This window comes from Danio rerio, chromosome 15, assembly GCF_049306965.1.
Source record: "Danio rerio strain Tuebingen ecotype United States chromosome 15, GRCz12tu, whole genome shotgun sequence".
Classification (NCBI taxonomy): Eukaryota; Metazoa; Chordata; class Actinopteri; order Cypriniformes; family Danionidae; genus Danio; species Danio rerio.
This window is the reverse complement of record NC_133190.1, coordinates 23,331,677-23,346,275: the sequence shown is the minus strand read 5'-3', so window position 1 is coordinate 23,346,275 and position 14,599 is coordinate 23,331,677. Positions and strand designations below refer to the sequence as shown.

The following is a 14,599-nucleotide window of genomic DNA, read 5'->3' as shown; positions in this document are numbered from 1 at the left end:
CAGCTGCAACCCATCTTTGGAAAACATCCATACACACTCATTCATACTCGTACACTACGGACAATTTAGCCTACCCAATTCACCTGTACCGCATGTCTTTGGACTGTGGGGGACACCGGAGCACTCAGAGGAAACCCACGCGAACTCAAGAAGAACATGCAAACTCCACACAGAAATACTAACTGACCCAGCCTAGGCTCAAACCAGCAACCTTCTTGCTGTGGGGCGACAGCACTACCTATTGCGCCACTGTGTCGCCTTTCCTCAAATTAATAGTCTATAAAACAGACAAATTCTAAACAAATCTAAAGTTATCTAGTTTTAGGATGTTTTGCAATACAAAATAATAGTAAAATATTAGTCATTTCTTGGGATTAATATCAAAGAAGAAATTATGTTATGGGTACATCTGTAATATTTCCGTGTGTACTAATAAACTAATACTTAGTGTGTTTCCAGACTTTTGGCAGATAAGTATGCATGTGTGGGAAAACAACAGACAGAAAGAGGAAAAACAATAATCAACAGACAGAGAGGAGACAGTGAAGGTGGAGTACAAGTCCTGCTTGCACACCAAAGGGAAACTGAAAAGCCACAGAGTAGAAGGAAGTGAATCAAAATAGATGCATCGACCCTCATAACAAAACAGCTTCTGTTTTACACGAGTAACAGACAAAAGATGCACAGCAGACAAATGTTTTAACCGTCACTCTGGCAAAACTCATGTCAGATCCATTGCATAACTGCACCATGACAGACGGTCTAGTCACAAAACAGTCGATGGATGTTTAATGCAACACCTCTGGACAAAAATAGAGAAGGGATCACAAGTAAATGCTTTGCAATCACATGAGGATTGGAAGAAATGACACAAGGCTGTCTAATCTTAGGATAGGAGCGTTCGCTCGCACCCACAGGACTCATTCGGCAGCAGTGTGATTGACCTCAAATCAGCCACCGCACACTCACACCCAGAGTCACACGCACATCAATCCAGTCTGGCCTTCACCTCTATGATTAACAGTTTAGGAGTGGAAGCCACCAAAAAAATCTCCAGTGACATCAATGGAGCAAACATATCAGTGTGCTAATGCGTTATTCCATATTTACAGGATGCATGCATGACACTGGAAAAACAGGGTCATCGTTGAGTTAAAATCTGGGTTTTTCTTTTTTTTTTTTAAGTGTTCCTACACAATTTTCAGTTTAAAGATCCATACTTTTCCAGACTTAAGTTCACAGATTGTTTTTGAACATAATTAACTTCTGATAAAGGTTTTAAAATTCGACTGTTAACAAGTATGTTGCATGCGGAGTAGATCTGACCTGCACTGCCATGGAAAACACAAACTCTAAACACACATGATTGCGATCTCCTTTGATCTTTTGCTTTTTTGTTTGGTCTGTGAATGTTCATTTCAAATCAAAACTAATTTTAAACGTAAATTAAACTTTAATTGTTAACACTAATACACTTTTTACCATATCAAAGATAACAGTAAATACTCTCAAGTGATGAACTGGAGAGAAGCAACACTCACATGTCATGAATTAAACACCAGACGATCATTTGATAAACTTTCAGCTAAATGATATTTCACCTGAAAGCTAGACTTCAGAGTAATCTTCGGTCAGCCTGCTCCTACAAGCAGCATGAACAAAAATACTTATTGTACAATATTTATATTTAGAAATGTTTAGATATTATCTTTTAGAAAACGAAAAGCAGTCTGGAAACAAGAATTTTCCTATACTTTGATTTAATTTTTCTACACATTTCCAGACTGCTTATGTACGCTGGTGTATCTGCCAACCCAGGAAACAAGGACAGCCCAGAAACATTTATAAGCCTTAATCTGTACTTTTCCACTAAACCTATTTTTATTTTAAATTGACACTAACACATGCATATTTTTGTGCACTGTATAGTCAAGTAATGGACTTTTTACCTTTTCAGTAAAGATGAACTGTACTAATAGTGTAATGCTGCAAAGGCCAGCACATCTGATAACATGCTATTCAATGAGCTAAATCAACTTTATTCAACAACTACATAAATGTATCCACCAACCATTCATCTCTATTACTGTCTGACTGTGGTTTGAAAATGTAACTGTGCGTTCGCATCGCTATCAAAGTAGCTAGAAGTCATTAATTTTCAATGGGAGTCGTCAGCATGACGCGTTTTTGTATGGTGTGTGTGTCAAGAAGGTTTGAAATCAGTTCAACTTTATGATAATGAGCTATGACAAGGTTCATCAGCCGCCTAGGAATGCACTAGTCCACTGCTCAAGAGGTTTCAGAGAATACAGTCCAGTAAATTTTGGTTTCGGCCACATTAGTTCATAAGCAAAACAAAGCACAGAGGTTGATTATCGCTATACGAGTTTCCCAATTTGGATGTAGTTTGCACACAAATTAATGTTGTGAAGACCAAGGCTATTGAACATATCTGTAAAACAGCATGTGGAAATTAGACTAGCATTTATACATAAACACAAGAGCCTCACTACACGCATTGCTTTTACTTAGTTTATATTGTCAGAAAACATGTAAACAGTTGGTGCCAGTGGTGTAGTGGTTAGTGCGTCGACACATGCACTCCGGTGCTCACGGCGACCTGAGTTTGATTCCCGCCTCGCGGTCCTATGCTGATCCTTCCGCTCTCTCTGCACCCCATGCTTACCTGTCAATACTCTCTACTTTCCTATACAGTAATAAAGGTGAATACCCCTAAAAATAATTATATTAATACAAAGAAAACAATGTAAAAATAATGGATTGTCAGTGTCATTGCCAGAACTAATGATTCTCTCATCGGCGGAGGTGTGAACACATAATTAAACTTTTATTTGCTACTGGTCATTTCTGATATTTTGCCTATGTGAGATTCGCTTGTTTTGTTGTTTCTGGAGTGTCAGAACACCATGTAAAGTCTCCGCCCTCTTCTGGAAAGCAGCAGCTCAGACACAAAAATGATAATAAGGGATCTGTGGGGTATTTCGAGATGAAAATTAACAAACTAGGGCTGCACAAAATATATTTTCAGCATCAATATCGCAATGTACGCATCTGCAGTAGTCACATCACAGGATGTGCAAAGTTGATTTGGAATTATAGCTGTTAGGGCTGTGCAATTAATCGAAAATCTGGTTTCAATTTAGATTTTGGCTTTTAACGATTGTGAAAACCCATAAATCGATATAAACGATTATTCCATCATATACTACCCCCTTTCCAGTTGTGCACATTTGTTGCTCTGCAAAGCTCAGTTCTACGTGAAAATGACTAAAAGCATGTGCTGCAATGTAACTTTTGCAGCACGGGATGCGCATCATTCATATTTTTAAAAGCGCGAAAAAGCACATGTTCTGTGTGTGTGTGGAGCAGAGCACACACATCTAACACCATCTTAATGTGATCGCTTTAATAGTCAAATACATACACATTTGTGTCAGAGCGCCGTGTTTAGTGATTATTTATATTAACCCTCAGTTGTGTAATAAACAAACAAATTGAGAATCAAAAGACACGTGAAAGAGAAACCATATCAAAGCCTCACTATTCTTATAGTGACAGTACGCAATACTCCTGCTGCCGCCTGTTTTTATTATTATTCCAACAACAAAAGGAGAAAATCCCTTACTGCTCTTGACTGAAGGGCTTTTGTAGCTGAAGCTTTTTTTTTTTACAGTGAAGATGCTTAAAGCACAGCTTAAACGTAACAGATTTAATAACTCACTTATTTTATCTTTGCTATGATGACAGTACATTATATTTTACTAGATATTCTTCAAGATACTAGTATTCAGCTTAATTGGTGTAATTAGGCAAGTCATTGTATAACAGTAGTTTAGTCTGCAGACAATCAAAAATATATTTTTCTTAAAGGGGCTAATAATATTGAGCTATTAAAATAGGTTTCAAAATGCTTTTATTGCTGCTTTTATTCTAGCCGAAATAAAACAAATAAGCCTTTCTCCAGAAGAAAAAATATTATAGGAAATACTGTGAAAAAAGAAAGAAATTGTAAATTAATTTAAATTAATTAAATTCATCATCTCCAAATAGAGCTAGTCAAGCCATCTGATGAATTCATAGCACAATACTTATTGAACAAAAACAAAATATCACAATGATATCAAGCAGCCTTATCACAGACAGTCTGAGGGTGCTTTTACACCTGTAGATCTTTTGTTTTGTTCAGAAACATAAATTAAAATTGTTACAATGTTAATTTTTGGTTCACTTTCACATGGCAGTTTCTAAATGGACAAAAATAGCTAAGTCAAATGCGCGAGTAAACTCTCCTCACATTGGTCAGGGTTTATTTTTTAGAGTCCCATGGATTCCACTCAGCTGTCACGTCATTATTTTAATTGATGTTGATAAGCAATAAGACATAAGCGAAAAAGGTGCACTTTAATAATGACACCCACAATAGTCACGAAATATAAATCAGAGAGGTAAGACTTTCTCATACATCACCTTATTTCAGTTGTTAAGTCTTGTTAAAATCTATCTATTGAATTAATCAATCTATTTAAGTTATCAGATGGTAATTTTGGTCAATTTTCCTAACGGATGATCAGCACTCGGAAATATTTCAGCATACTTTTACTTTCTATTCGACATGAAACACACATTTACCAGTAGGAATGATGGCATCTCACCCAACTCATGATTCTCTCTTCATATAGCTGTATATATGGCTATTACACAACCATAAAACACTGTGATATAGCCTGGTTTGTTAGTTCGTTTTGCTTTCTTCCTACAATCAATCTACACTAGAGTTTGTTTCAATCGAGCTGAGACCACCTTCTTCAGGTGATCTCAGACCGATTGATTTGGCTTCACATTTACCAAACAAACCGTGCCAACTGGGCAAACGAGACAGCTTCCGAAACAATTGTCTAGGTTTAAATGCACCCTGATTAATTTTCCAGCTAATGAAATGGGTCTAACATCTTATATGTTTCCCGTACTTATCTAGTCTGTAATAATCTTGGTCTGGACTGTGAGTGAACTGTGTATCTTCGGCCTATTTAATGTCAACCAACTAAAACCCCTGGTCTAACATTTGCACAGCTCGACGTGAGTAAACATGCATGTGTGAAGACTTGAGATTTTAAAGCACTGTAAAGCATCTTGAGTGAAGCAGCGTGGTCACACTCACCCTCCACACAGGAGAAATTCACTGGATGGCCTGCGACCCACTGCCCCCATTGGAAGGTCATCTGTGGAGCAGAGAAGCAAAGAAAGCACATAAACACACACTATCTTACATACACCAACAAATCACAGCGTGAGAGAGAGCAATCAGAGCTGGAAGGATTTCATAGCACTGACTCAGTTGACGCCTCTTTATACGCTAAAACACACACACAAACATCTCTAGCAGCTGCTCAAATATAGTGTTACCATGTGAATCAGAGCGCATGAGTATACAAAAATGGTACATTATAAATATTAATTTTCTTACTAACTTTTTATTATGCTTTTTGGTCACGTTTTCCAGGCCTTCATATTGTATTTTGTTAGATATATTAATAAGTTTCAATTATCCTAAATTATTAAAGATCTTAAAAGTATATTAGGGTTAAATTATCTAATTATCCTACAATTATTCAAGATATATATACAAGTACATATATACATCTTAAGTAGAATATAACCAACAATACCTGTGATCTTGCACAATAACACAAATGAATGAATCGTTTCTAAATGACTATATTTTGTTAAATACAGGGTTTCTGCAGGTTTCTTTAAGTCAAATTTGAGACTTTTTAACAGCAGTATGAATGAAATTTTAGACTTATACAGGGCTAAACACTAAGATTTTTTTTAATGACCCAGTTGCTTCAGTAAATAGTTTTTGTATTAATGGAATCTCATGTAAAGGGATGTGTTGCTTTAGTTTTCTCTCCCTGCATGAGGAATTTAATTAGGAGAATTAGCTGTAAACATGTCTAACAGCTGTTGTGATTTGTATCTCTTTGCAATAAAAACAAATATACAGTTGAAGTTAGAATTATTAACCCCCCTGAATTATTAGCCCCCTGTTTATTTTTTTCCCAATTTCTGTTTAACGGAGAGAAGATTTTTTCAACACGTTTTTAAATATAATAGTTTTAATAACTCATCTCTAATAATTTATTTATTTTATCTTTGCCATGATGACAACAAATAATATTTTAATAGATATTTTTCAAGACACTTCCATACAGCTTAAAGGGACATTTAAAGGCTTATCTAGATTAATTAGGTTATCTAGTCAGGTTTGGGTAATTAGACAAGGTATTGTATAACGATGGTTTGTTCTGTAGACTATCGAAAAAATTTGCTTAAAGGGGCTAATAATTTTGACCTTAAAATGGTTTTAAAAATGAAAAACTGCTTTTATTTTAGCTGAAATAAACAAAAGACTTTCTCTAGAAGAAAAAATATTATCAGACGTACTGTGAAAATTTCCTTGCTCTTTTAAACATTGTTTAGGAAATATTTAAAAAAGAAAAAAAAAAGAATGAAAAGGTGGGCTAATAATTCTGAATTCAACTGCATATATAGTTTTGAGATGGATTATTGGTGATTGGGTAGCTTTACTTGGACAAAAAAAAAAAAAATAAAAAAAGACCTGCTTTTCATGATTTAAGACATACAACAAAATATTTAAGTGACTTTAAGACATTTTAAGGCCTAAAATTTGGTTTATGAAATTTAAGACATTAATACTTTAAAAACTTGTAGACACTATGTAAAAAAATAAAATGAAAATCCGATGTTAGTTACATGTAATGCAGTAAAATTATGCACTTGCTAAACCATTCTTTTAAAATAACACTGAAAAAAAACATTTATATATATATATATATATATATATATATATATATATATATATATATATATGCAAAACAGAAACAAAGTATTTCTTTCAAAGAAAGAAATGTATTTTTAAAGAATAATTTAAATTAACTACATGTACTTACTATATGGTTGAGGTTAGAATGTGGGTGAGCTTTAGGGTTAGATGTAATTATGCATAATTCATTGTAATTACTATAATAAGGGCATGGGTGTCTATGTCCCCTTAAATCTAAGTGTCTAATTTACTTTTGATTTTCAGAATAAACCTCAGATTTATCTTGATTTGATGAATTTTAAGGTCTACATATTGTCTTTTTTTTCACAATCACACAAAACACAACTTAAAGCGATAGCTCACCCAAAAATGAAGATTTACAATTTACTCACCCTCAAGTTGTTCAAGTTTTTCCCTTTGAATACAAAAGAAGATGTTTTGAAGAAACCCATCAACTTCTATAAAAAATACTATGGAAGTCAATGGCTTCAAATCTCCAAGATTCTTCAAAATCTTAATTTATGTTCAACTCAAACAGATTTGGAACAAGTGGAGGGTGAGTAAAAGATGGCTGATATCTTTTCTTTTTTATACTGGGAAAAATTATCCATTGGATTTACTTATCTTAAAAAAACTTAACAGAATCCAATGAATCTGTTTTTTTCAGAGTGCATTTTTGGTTTGTCAACTGTGTCCTGTGTAGTTCACTGTTCAGTGTTGTGTGACTCACAGGACTGTTCCCCGGACAGATGCGGCACCAGCACAAAGTCATCTGTGTCACAGGAGGAGTTTTTGCTGCTGGTGCTGCCGCCGGACTCCTTGGACAGCTGCAGATAGTTGGGAGGGCCAAGAGGTGGAGAGGACAACACGTCTTCAGGGAGAGTCTGCATGTCTGGCAGTGACTGCAACACAAAGGTGGAGGTAAATGCAGGATTACCTTGAGCTGAGTCAGTGCTTTTAAACTGCAATCATCTCGTACAATGCCCTAGTCCAGGCAGCTACTCATACAAAATTAATAGCCCTCCTGTGAATGTTTTCAAATATGTCTCAAATTATGTTTCACAGAGCAATTTTACACAGTATTTACTATAATATTTTTTCTTATGGAGAAAGTTTTATTTTTTATTTCGGCTAGAATAAAAGCAGTTTTACAATTTTTAAAAGAACTTTTACTTTTTAAGTTTATATAATAACTTGCCTAATTGCCCTAACTTGCCTAATTAACCAAATTACCCTAGTTAAGCCTTTAAATTGCACTTTAAGCTGAATACTAGTATCTTAAAAAATAGCAAAGATGGCAAAGATAAAAGAAATCATTTATTAGAAATGTGTTGGAAAAAACCTTTCCGTTAAATAGAAATTGGGTGGCAAATATTCAGGGGGGATAATAATTCAGGAGGAATAATATTCAACTGTACCTGTGGCATTGTATTAATACTTACCGGAGGAGACACGTAACGGCAGGATGGAGAGCTGCCACATGTGCTGTCTGAGACCAAGCCTGAACATGAGGGCACTGGAACAGGGCATGCTGGGAAAAGAAAAAAAAACAAGTTTTAGTGTCCAAATACACATTACTTGTGAAATCTGCTAAACAGTTGTTCATACTTACATTTTTTGATAGTTGATATCGGTTCCAAGAAAGGATGACTGAAGAAAGTGTCTGCAGATAGAAAGCATAAAAATTTGTGAAGGGAATAAAATTCTCACAATGAAATGAAGGAATGAAAAAATACTGACCAAAATCTATACGATCTTTCTGGTTTCTCTGAAGAAGCCCCAGCAGCAGGTCTTCCAGTTGAGGAGATGTCTCTCTCGGGATGCTGAGAACAGAAAGATTATTTAGTAAATGGCGCCAAGTGATTGGCTGTGTACAAAATGGCAAAAAATCTGCTCAATTTCTTCTGTTAATTGTAAGTAAATAATGTGTTAGTATGAAGTGTCCTTTTCATTTCAGACATTTTATTGAAATACATTAATGTTCTTCAAATTATTAGCCAGAGCAGTAACAACTTGTCCAGTAAAAATCCTACAAAACTCTTTCATTAAAATCTATTAAAATGTATGAAAAGTATCATTTTATTTAGTAAAATTAGGAAATATTACAATAGAAAAAAACAAAAAATTGTATCTATTTCTGGTACACTATATTCAGATTTTATTAAAAATCATTCATGCTGATGTGAAGCTTAAGAAAAAAAACATCGTTGTCGATATTGATATTATCAATATCATTATTCATTCATTTTCATTCAGCATATTCCCTTATTTATCAGGGGTTGCCACGGCGAAATGAACCACCAACTATTTCAGCATATGTTTTACGCAGCGGATGCTCTTTCAGCTCCAACCCAGTACTGGGAAACCCCCATACATTCTAGCATTCACACACACTATAGCCAATTTCGTTTATTCAGTTCACCTTTACCACATGTGTTTGGACTGAGGGAAAACCGGAGCTCCCGGAGAACACCAAATCGAACACGGGGAGAACATGCAAACTCCATCTATGTCATTATAAATACTAAAAAAATGTTTTACGTCTTGGTCTTAATCTGTTTGTAGAACACCTTGATACAATTTTTCCGAGGTTTTTTGAATAACTAAAAATATATTCCAACCATAAAAGGGTGAGTGGTTTTTACTATACATTGTTAAAGGGATAGTTCATCCAAAATTAAAAATTGACTCACCCCCAAGTGATTTTAAACCTATATGAGTTTCCAATGTTTTTCAAAATATCTTCTTTTGTGTTCAACTAAAAATATAAACTAATAAAGGTTTTTGACAAGTGACAGGTGAGTAAATGTTAACAGTTTTTTCAGTTTTGGGTATCTATTAAACTTATAAAAACAAAAATAGTGAGTGTTCCTACTTTGGCACCAAAGACTTGTTCTTTTCATAGAACATCCTCAAGTCCTGGGGACTGTTAGCCTGGTCAAACATAACAGAAAAACACCATTACAAACATCACAACTTCACGTAAAAACAGCCTTCACATTAAAGGGATGGTTCCGCCAAAAATGTTAATTCTGTCATCCTTTACTGACCTATTGTCTCAAACCTTTATCAGATTTTTTATTCTGTTGAACACAAAAGAAGATATTCTGAAGAAAGTAAAAAAAACGTGTAATCATTTATCTCCATAGTAGGAAAAACAAATAGTTTTGAAGTAAACGGTTACAGGTTTCCAACATTTTTCAAAATATTTTCTTTTGTGTTTAACAAAAAAAAAAAAAGTAATCATAAATGCTTGGAACAAGTAAAGTGTTAGTAAATGATGACAGAATTTGGGGCGAACTATCTCTTTAGGCATTCAGCCGTAGCTAATAAATGACTTTTTGAGTTTGGAGACACTGTTATGAACCTCACCTGAAAAGGCGGCTTTCCCACGAGGCACTGGTAAATAACAGTCCCAATGCTCCACAGGTCAGCTTTGGCATCATAATTCTGGGACATGATGACCTCCGGGGCCTGCAGATGAAGGTGACAGATTATGAGAACATGATGCTGTCAGTGTCTCACGTCAGTGCTGTATTTCACAATCTGAGACGGCCTTCAGCCTGTGGCCACTTACCATGTACATCGGGGATCCACATAGTGTGGCTGCCATCATGTTGCTCTGGAGGTATCTCGCAAAACCAAAGTCGGCTGTTAAACAAAGAGAGCGCCAGTGTTATTAATAGCAACACAAAGAGTCACGACTTATAACTTCTACATAGACTCAGACAATGGAAACAAAAAGCTGGCTGTGTGAGAGATCAGAGGGCGGAAAGAGTATGATGGTATTCAAGAGACTGCTAGCTATGAAAGATTGGGCACATACACAGTGGAATACAAACAGCCTGAATTATTTATTTCCAGGTTAGAGTCCCAGATTTGTAATGTGGTCTCAGACGTTTGAGTTATAGTGTGGATATTATACCTGCTAATGTAATATTAGCAGTAAATCATTGGCTAGTGTTTTACCGATCTTGATGCGTATGCCGTTGATGCTGGACTTCTTGCGGCCCGTGTAGGACAGCAGGATGTTCTGGGGTTTGAGGTCTCGATGGATGATCCCCTTGCTGTTAAGGATTCGCATGGCGGCTGCAATCTGCTGTAGAAAGACCCTCAGTGTGTCCTCTCTCAGAGTGCCCTTGGCTGGAAGGGAAAAGACAACGTACTGCTATAAAAACCTCATAAAACCTAATTTAATCAAATACCCTCACAGGTGGTGTGACCACAAAGACACGACACACAGTGTTTCTAAACAGGAAATTTCCTACTGTAGAACGTTTTCTGGTTATATAAGTTATATTATGGTCACTATTAAGAATAAAATTAAGAATTTCCTTAGTTATAATTATAATAATTCACAACACATCTGAATGTTAAGTGTTATTTTAAAAAGCAGATGAAAGCAAGATTGAAACTTCTTCCAATGTTTCTTACATCGATGGACCATTGACCAGGCATGTGAACCTACACTGAGCTCAAGCTTCGGTTAAGTTACAATTGACGTTATTGATCCGGTTCAATTCAGTATCACAGTGCATCATGATGCATTGATGATGGATTCCATCCACAAGTTTTAATTTGACTTCACATTATTATATATATGAACTGAACCTGAAGAAACAAAACTTACAAGAGTTCACACTTAGATATGCTTGACGCTAATAGCAGGTTTGGCAAAGTGAGGTAAAGGTGGAGATGGGGAGGACGTGGTTATTCTTCCAAAACGAAGGTCGGGTAGTAGGGGGAATTCAGTCTATTTATTGTAGGATGAATCAATTTGATTGGATTATTGCTGATTACGGATGAGAGAGCAGCTGCGATCAGTCATATCACATGCTCCCTTCAAAATTAGTCTGTAAAACTTCACTAAGTCACACAAAATTAAGCAATATAAGTGCACAAAATAAGCAGTGAAATGTTAAAAATGTGAAATACCACTACTCTGTTCTACTGTAGCATCAGTGTCAGTGAAAAACTCAGTCCCAGCAAAGTCACAAGCAGTCAATTATGCACAGTTGTCTGATTTTTGAGTAGGTGGAGCGTTTTAATTACTCACACTTGTCTCGCCTCCCTCACTATAGTACGCCACTGTGACATAGCACATGCGTGCCAAACGACGTCAGTATGCTATAATTGGTTATGATGTATTTCTGACAAATCATCCATGTCTGCATCGCAATGCATTGCATTTTTTATTTGATTTTGACACCCTACTAGCTTATTTTTTTGGGACAACTTAATTGTTTTATGTTCGATCCGCTTACATTTTTTAACTTAATTTAATGGATTTGTGTTGGGACAACATGCTTGAAGGAATTATGTGGAAACCTGCATTTTTTGCAATGTTGACAATTATAATTTATTAAATGGTAACTGATCTGTGATCTGTATGGAGCATGCCTCATAGTTTGCAGAATAACTGTCTAACTCTATAATTTATTGATTGTTTTTTTATAATGTTTGAAACTGTGTGTGAGCATAACTCTAGCACAAATGAGCACAACTAGACAAATCAAGAATTATAAAAAACAAAATTAGTTTTTACATTAAGTATGTTCCACTTTTTGACCTTCAAAAAAGCATTCTGTAATATTTGCTTATTTATTCTTTCATTTTCCTACATCCTTATTTATGAGGGATCGACACAGCTAACAATTTCGCATACGTTTTACGCAGCAGATCCCCTTCAAGACACAAACCAGTACAGGGAAACATCCATACACTTGCATTCACACAGGCACTCATACACTACGGTTAATTTTGTTTTTATCCAATTCACCTGTAGCTAATGTCTTTTGAACTGTGGGGGAAACCGGAGCACCCGGAGGAAACCCACAGGAACACGGGGAACATACAAACTCCACACTAAAATGCTAACTGGTCTAGCCGGGACTCGAACCAACAACCCTCTTGCTCTGAGGTGACAGTGCTAACCACTGAGCCACCATGCCACCACATTTTGCAATATATTTTTAAGAATTATATGTGCAAGCATCTCCTTTAGTTGGACTTGCTACAAAAAGTGCAACATACAGCAATTGCCAAATAGGTCAAGTTAGAGTTTCATCAACTGGCCTGAAACTCTCTTTCTCTCTCATTAGCCCAGACCAATGCCAATATACTGAGTGCTGTGAGGCTGATGTCAAAACTCATTTTTGAATGAACCGTCCCCCTAGCGCTGATTGGTGTAAATGTGCAAATCAGAAGCTGTTAAGGGGTTTTACATGGAGTGACATCGCTCCAGTTCCCTCGTTAGAACAAAACGGGTGTAATCCACTGAGCGCTTAAGAGGATTCCCTTCGCCCAATCTGCTCTGTAAACAAAGCAATTATGATCTCAATGAACCTTGTACGGATCCCAAAACATGGTGTTCTACGTAGCTGCGAAGTTGTATAACTACGAAATGGTTGCATAATTATACAGCAGGAGAAGGGTAAGAGACCAAGGCCTGATGTACTCTGTTACCCATCATAGTTGCACAAAGATAACACTTCTTCTGAACATAACAAGGCTTAACAGTCCAGCCAACGTCATGTAAATAAACTAAATGACACCTGAGTCATTTAGTCATTGAGTCACACTGACTCTTTTATGCTTTCTGCATCATACAATCTATGAAAATAGGGTTTATAGACCAATCAAACTCTTAGATGGAACAAAGACTGTTAGTAAACATCAAACTGAAGTACATAGACTTCTCGGTTCATTCCCAATAGGTATTTGGGCAAACTCTATGAACTGTAAAAATATGGTAGTGGAGTGAGCAGTGACATTATTAGTGCATGTAAAGTAGGTGTGCTTTGTTATTGAGCCCTGGAGACAGACAATACCCTTGTTTAAAGTGGAAAAAAAACACTGATAGACGGAAGTCACTAAACAAAGCTGCTTACCTTGCAAATAATCTGCCAAGTCTCCTCCATTGCAGTACTTGAAAAGAAAACAAACAGAGAAAATAAAACTCGACTTCAAAATCAATAAGGAACAATAAAAAAGCTATGTCGAGGCTTAGGGACTGGATATTTCATGGACAGGGTGGTGTAGTGACAAACACATCAATAAGTCTGATGAAGTGATGCAGTATTATGGGACTGTCAGCCTGTATTGGTTTACAGCAAATTTTTCCATTATTGATGGAAAGTACGAAACCAACCTGAGCACACAAGGTGTTGAGTATAGAGATAATAGACTATGGTTAAAATGATATTACATCTGTGAGACAAATAAAGGCAGTGTTCAGTGTGCTGGTTTTACTTTCCCTCCAGCTGAAGTTACGTTTTTACAACAGTTTGAAGTGGTTTCAGATCGGACAGGGAAAAACTCTGCTTTGAAACCCATTCATGTCAATATTTTGTGCAGCACAAGGCCATTTTATTCCTGCACTGACCAAAGTGCAAAATCAGTGGAGCGTCCTGTCGACTAGCTTGTGGTCGAATTTCAAAATGTATCTCTCCAGCAGGCACATGACGTCAACATGACATCAGATTGACATTGAACCCCAACGTCGTGGGACGTTACATTTTGTTTGGAAATGAAAATCGGGTTGATGTCAGAACCCAACGTCAGGCTGACATCAATGCCCAACATCCGACAGACATTGCATTTTGGTTATCCAACACAACCTAAAAACAATTAAATATCAACATCTAATGATGTTACAGCGTTGACGTCTATCAGATGTTGGATTTTGATTACCAACAAACAAGTATCAGTATTTGACGTCAATATGACGTTGGT

At 36.1% G+C, this 14,599-nt stretch overlaps 1 protein-coding gene across 2 annotated transcripts in view; it reads right to left on the bottom strand.

Annotated features, from left to right (window-relative positions):
- ulk2 (unc-51 like autophagy activating kinase 2) overlaps window positions 1–14,599 on the bottom strand; it is a 47,924-nt gene that overhangs the window by 12,568 nt on the left and 20,757 nt on the right. The window contains exons 5-14 of one of the 2 annotated variants that reach the window (XM_002664615.7): window positions 13,756–13,792; window positions 10,835–11,008; window positions 10,443–10,516; window positions 10,238–10,339; window positions 9,741–9,799; window positions 8,606–8,688; window positions 8,478–8,528; window positions 8,308–8,396; window positions 7,596–7,767; window positions 5,180–5,240 (exon numbers count right to left, since the gene is read on the bottom strand). In XM_002664615.7, coding sequence (XP_002664661.4) covers window positions 5,180–5,240; window positions 7,596–7,767; window positions 8,308–8,396; window positions 8,478–8,528; window positions 8,606–8,688; window positions 9,741–9,799; window positions 10,238–10,339; window positions 10,443–10,516; window positions 10,835–11,008; window positions 13,756–13,792 — 902 coding nt within the window. Of the gene's footprint in view, window positions 1–5,179; window positions 5,241–7,595; window positions 7,768–8,307; window positions 8,397–8,477; window positions 8,529–8,605; window positions 8,689–9,740; window positions 9,800–10,237; window positions 10,340–10,442; window positions 10,517–10,834; window positions 11,034–11,476; window positions 11,723–13,755; window positions 13,793–14,599 lie in introns of those variants that run through there. The other variant, XM_073923652.1, reaches the window with a different exon arrangement.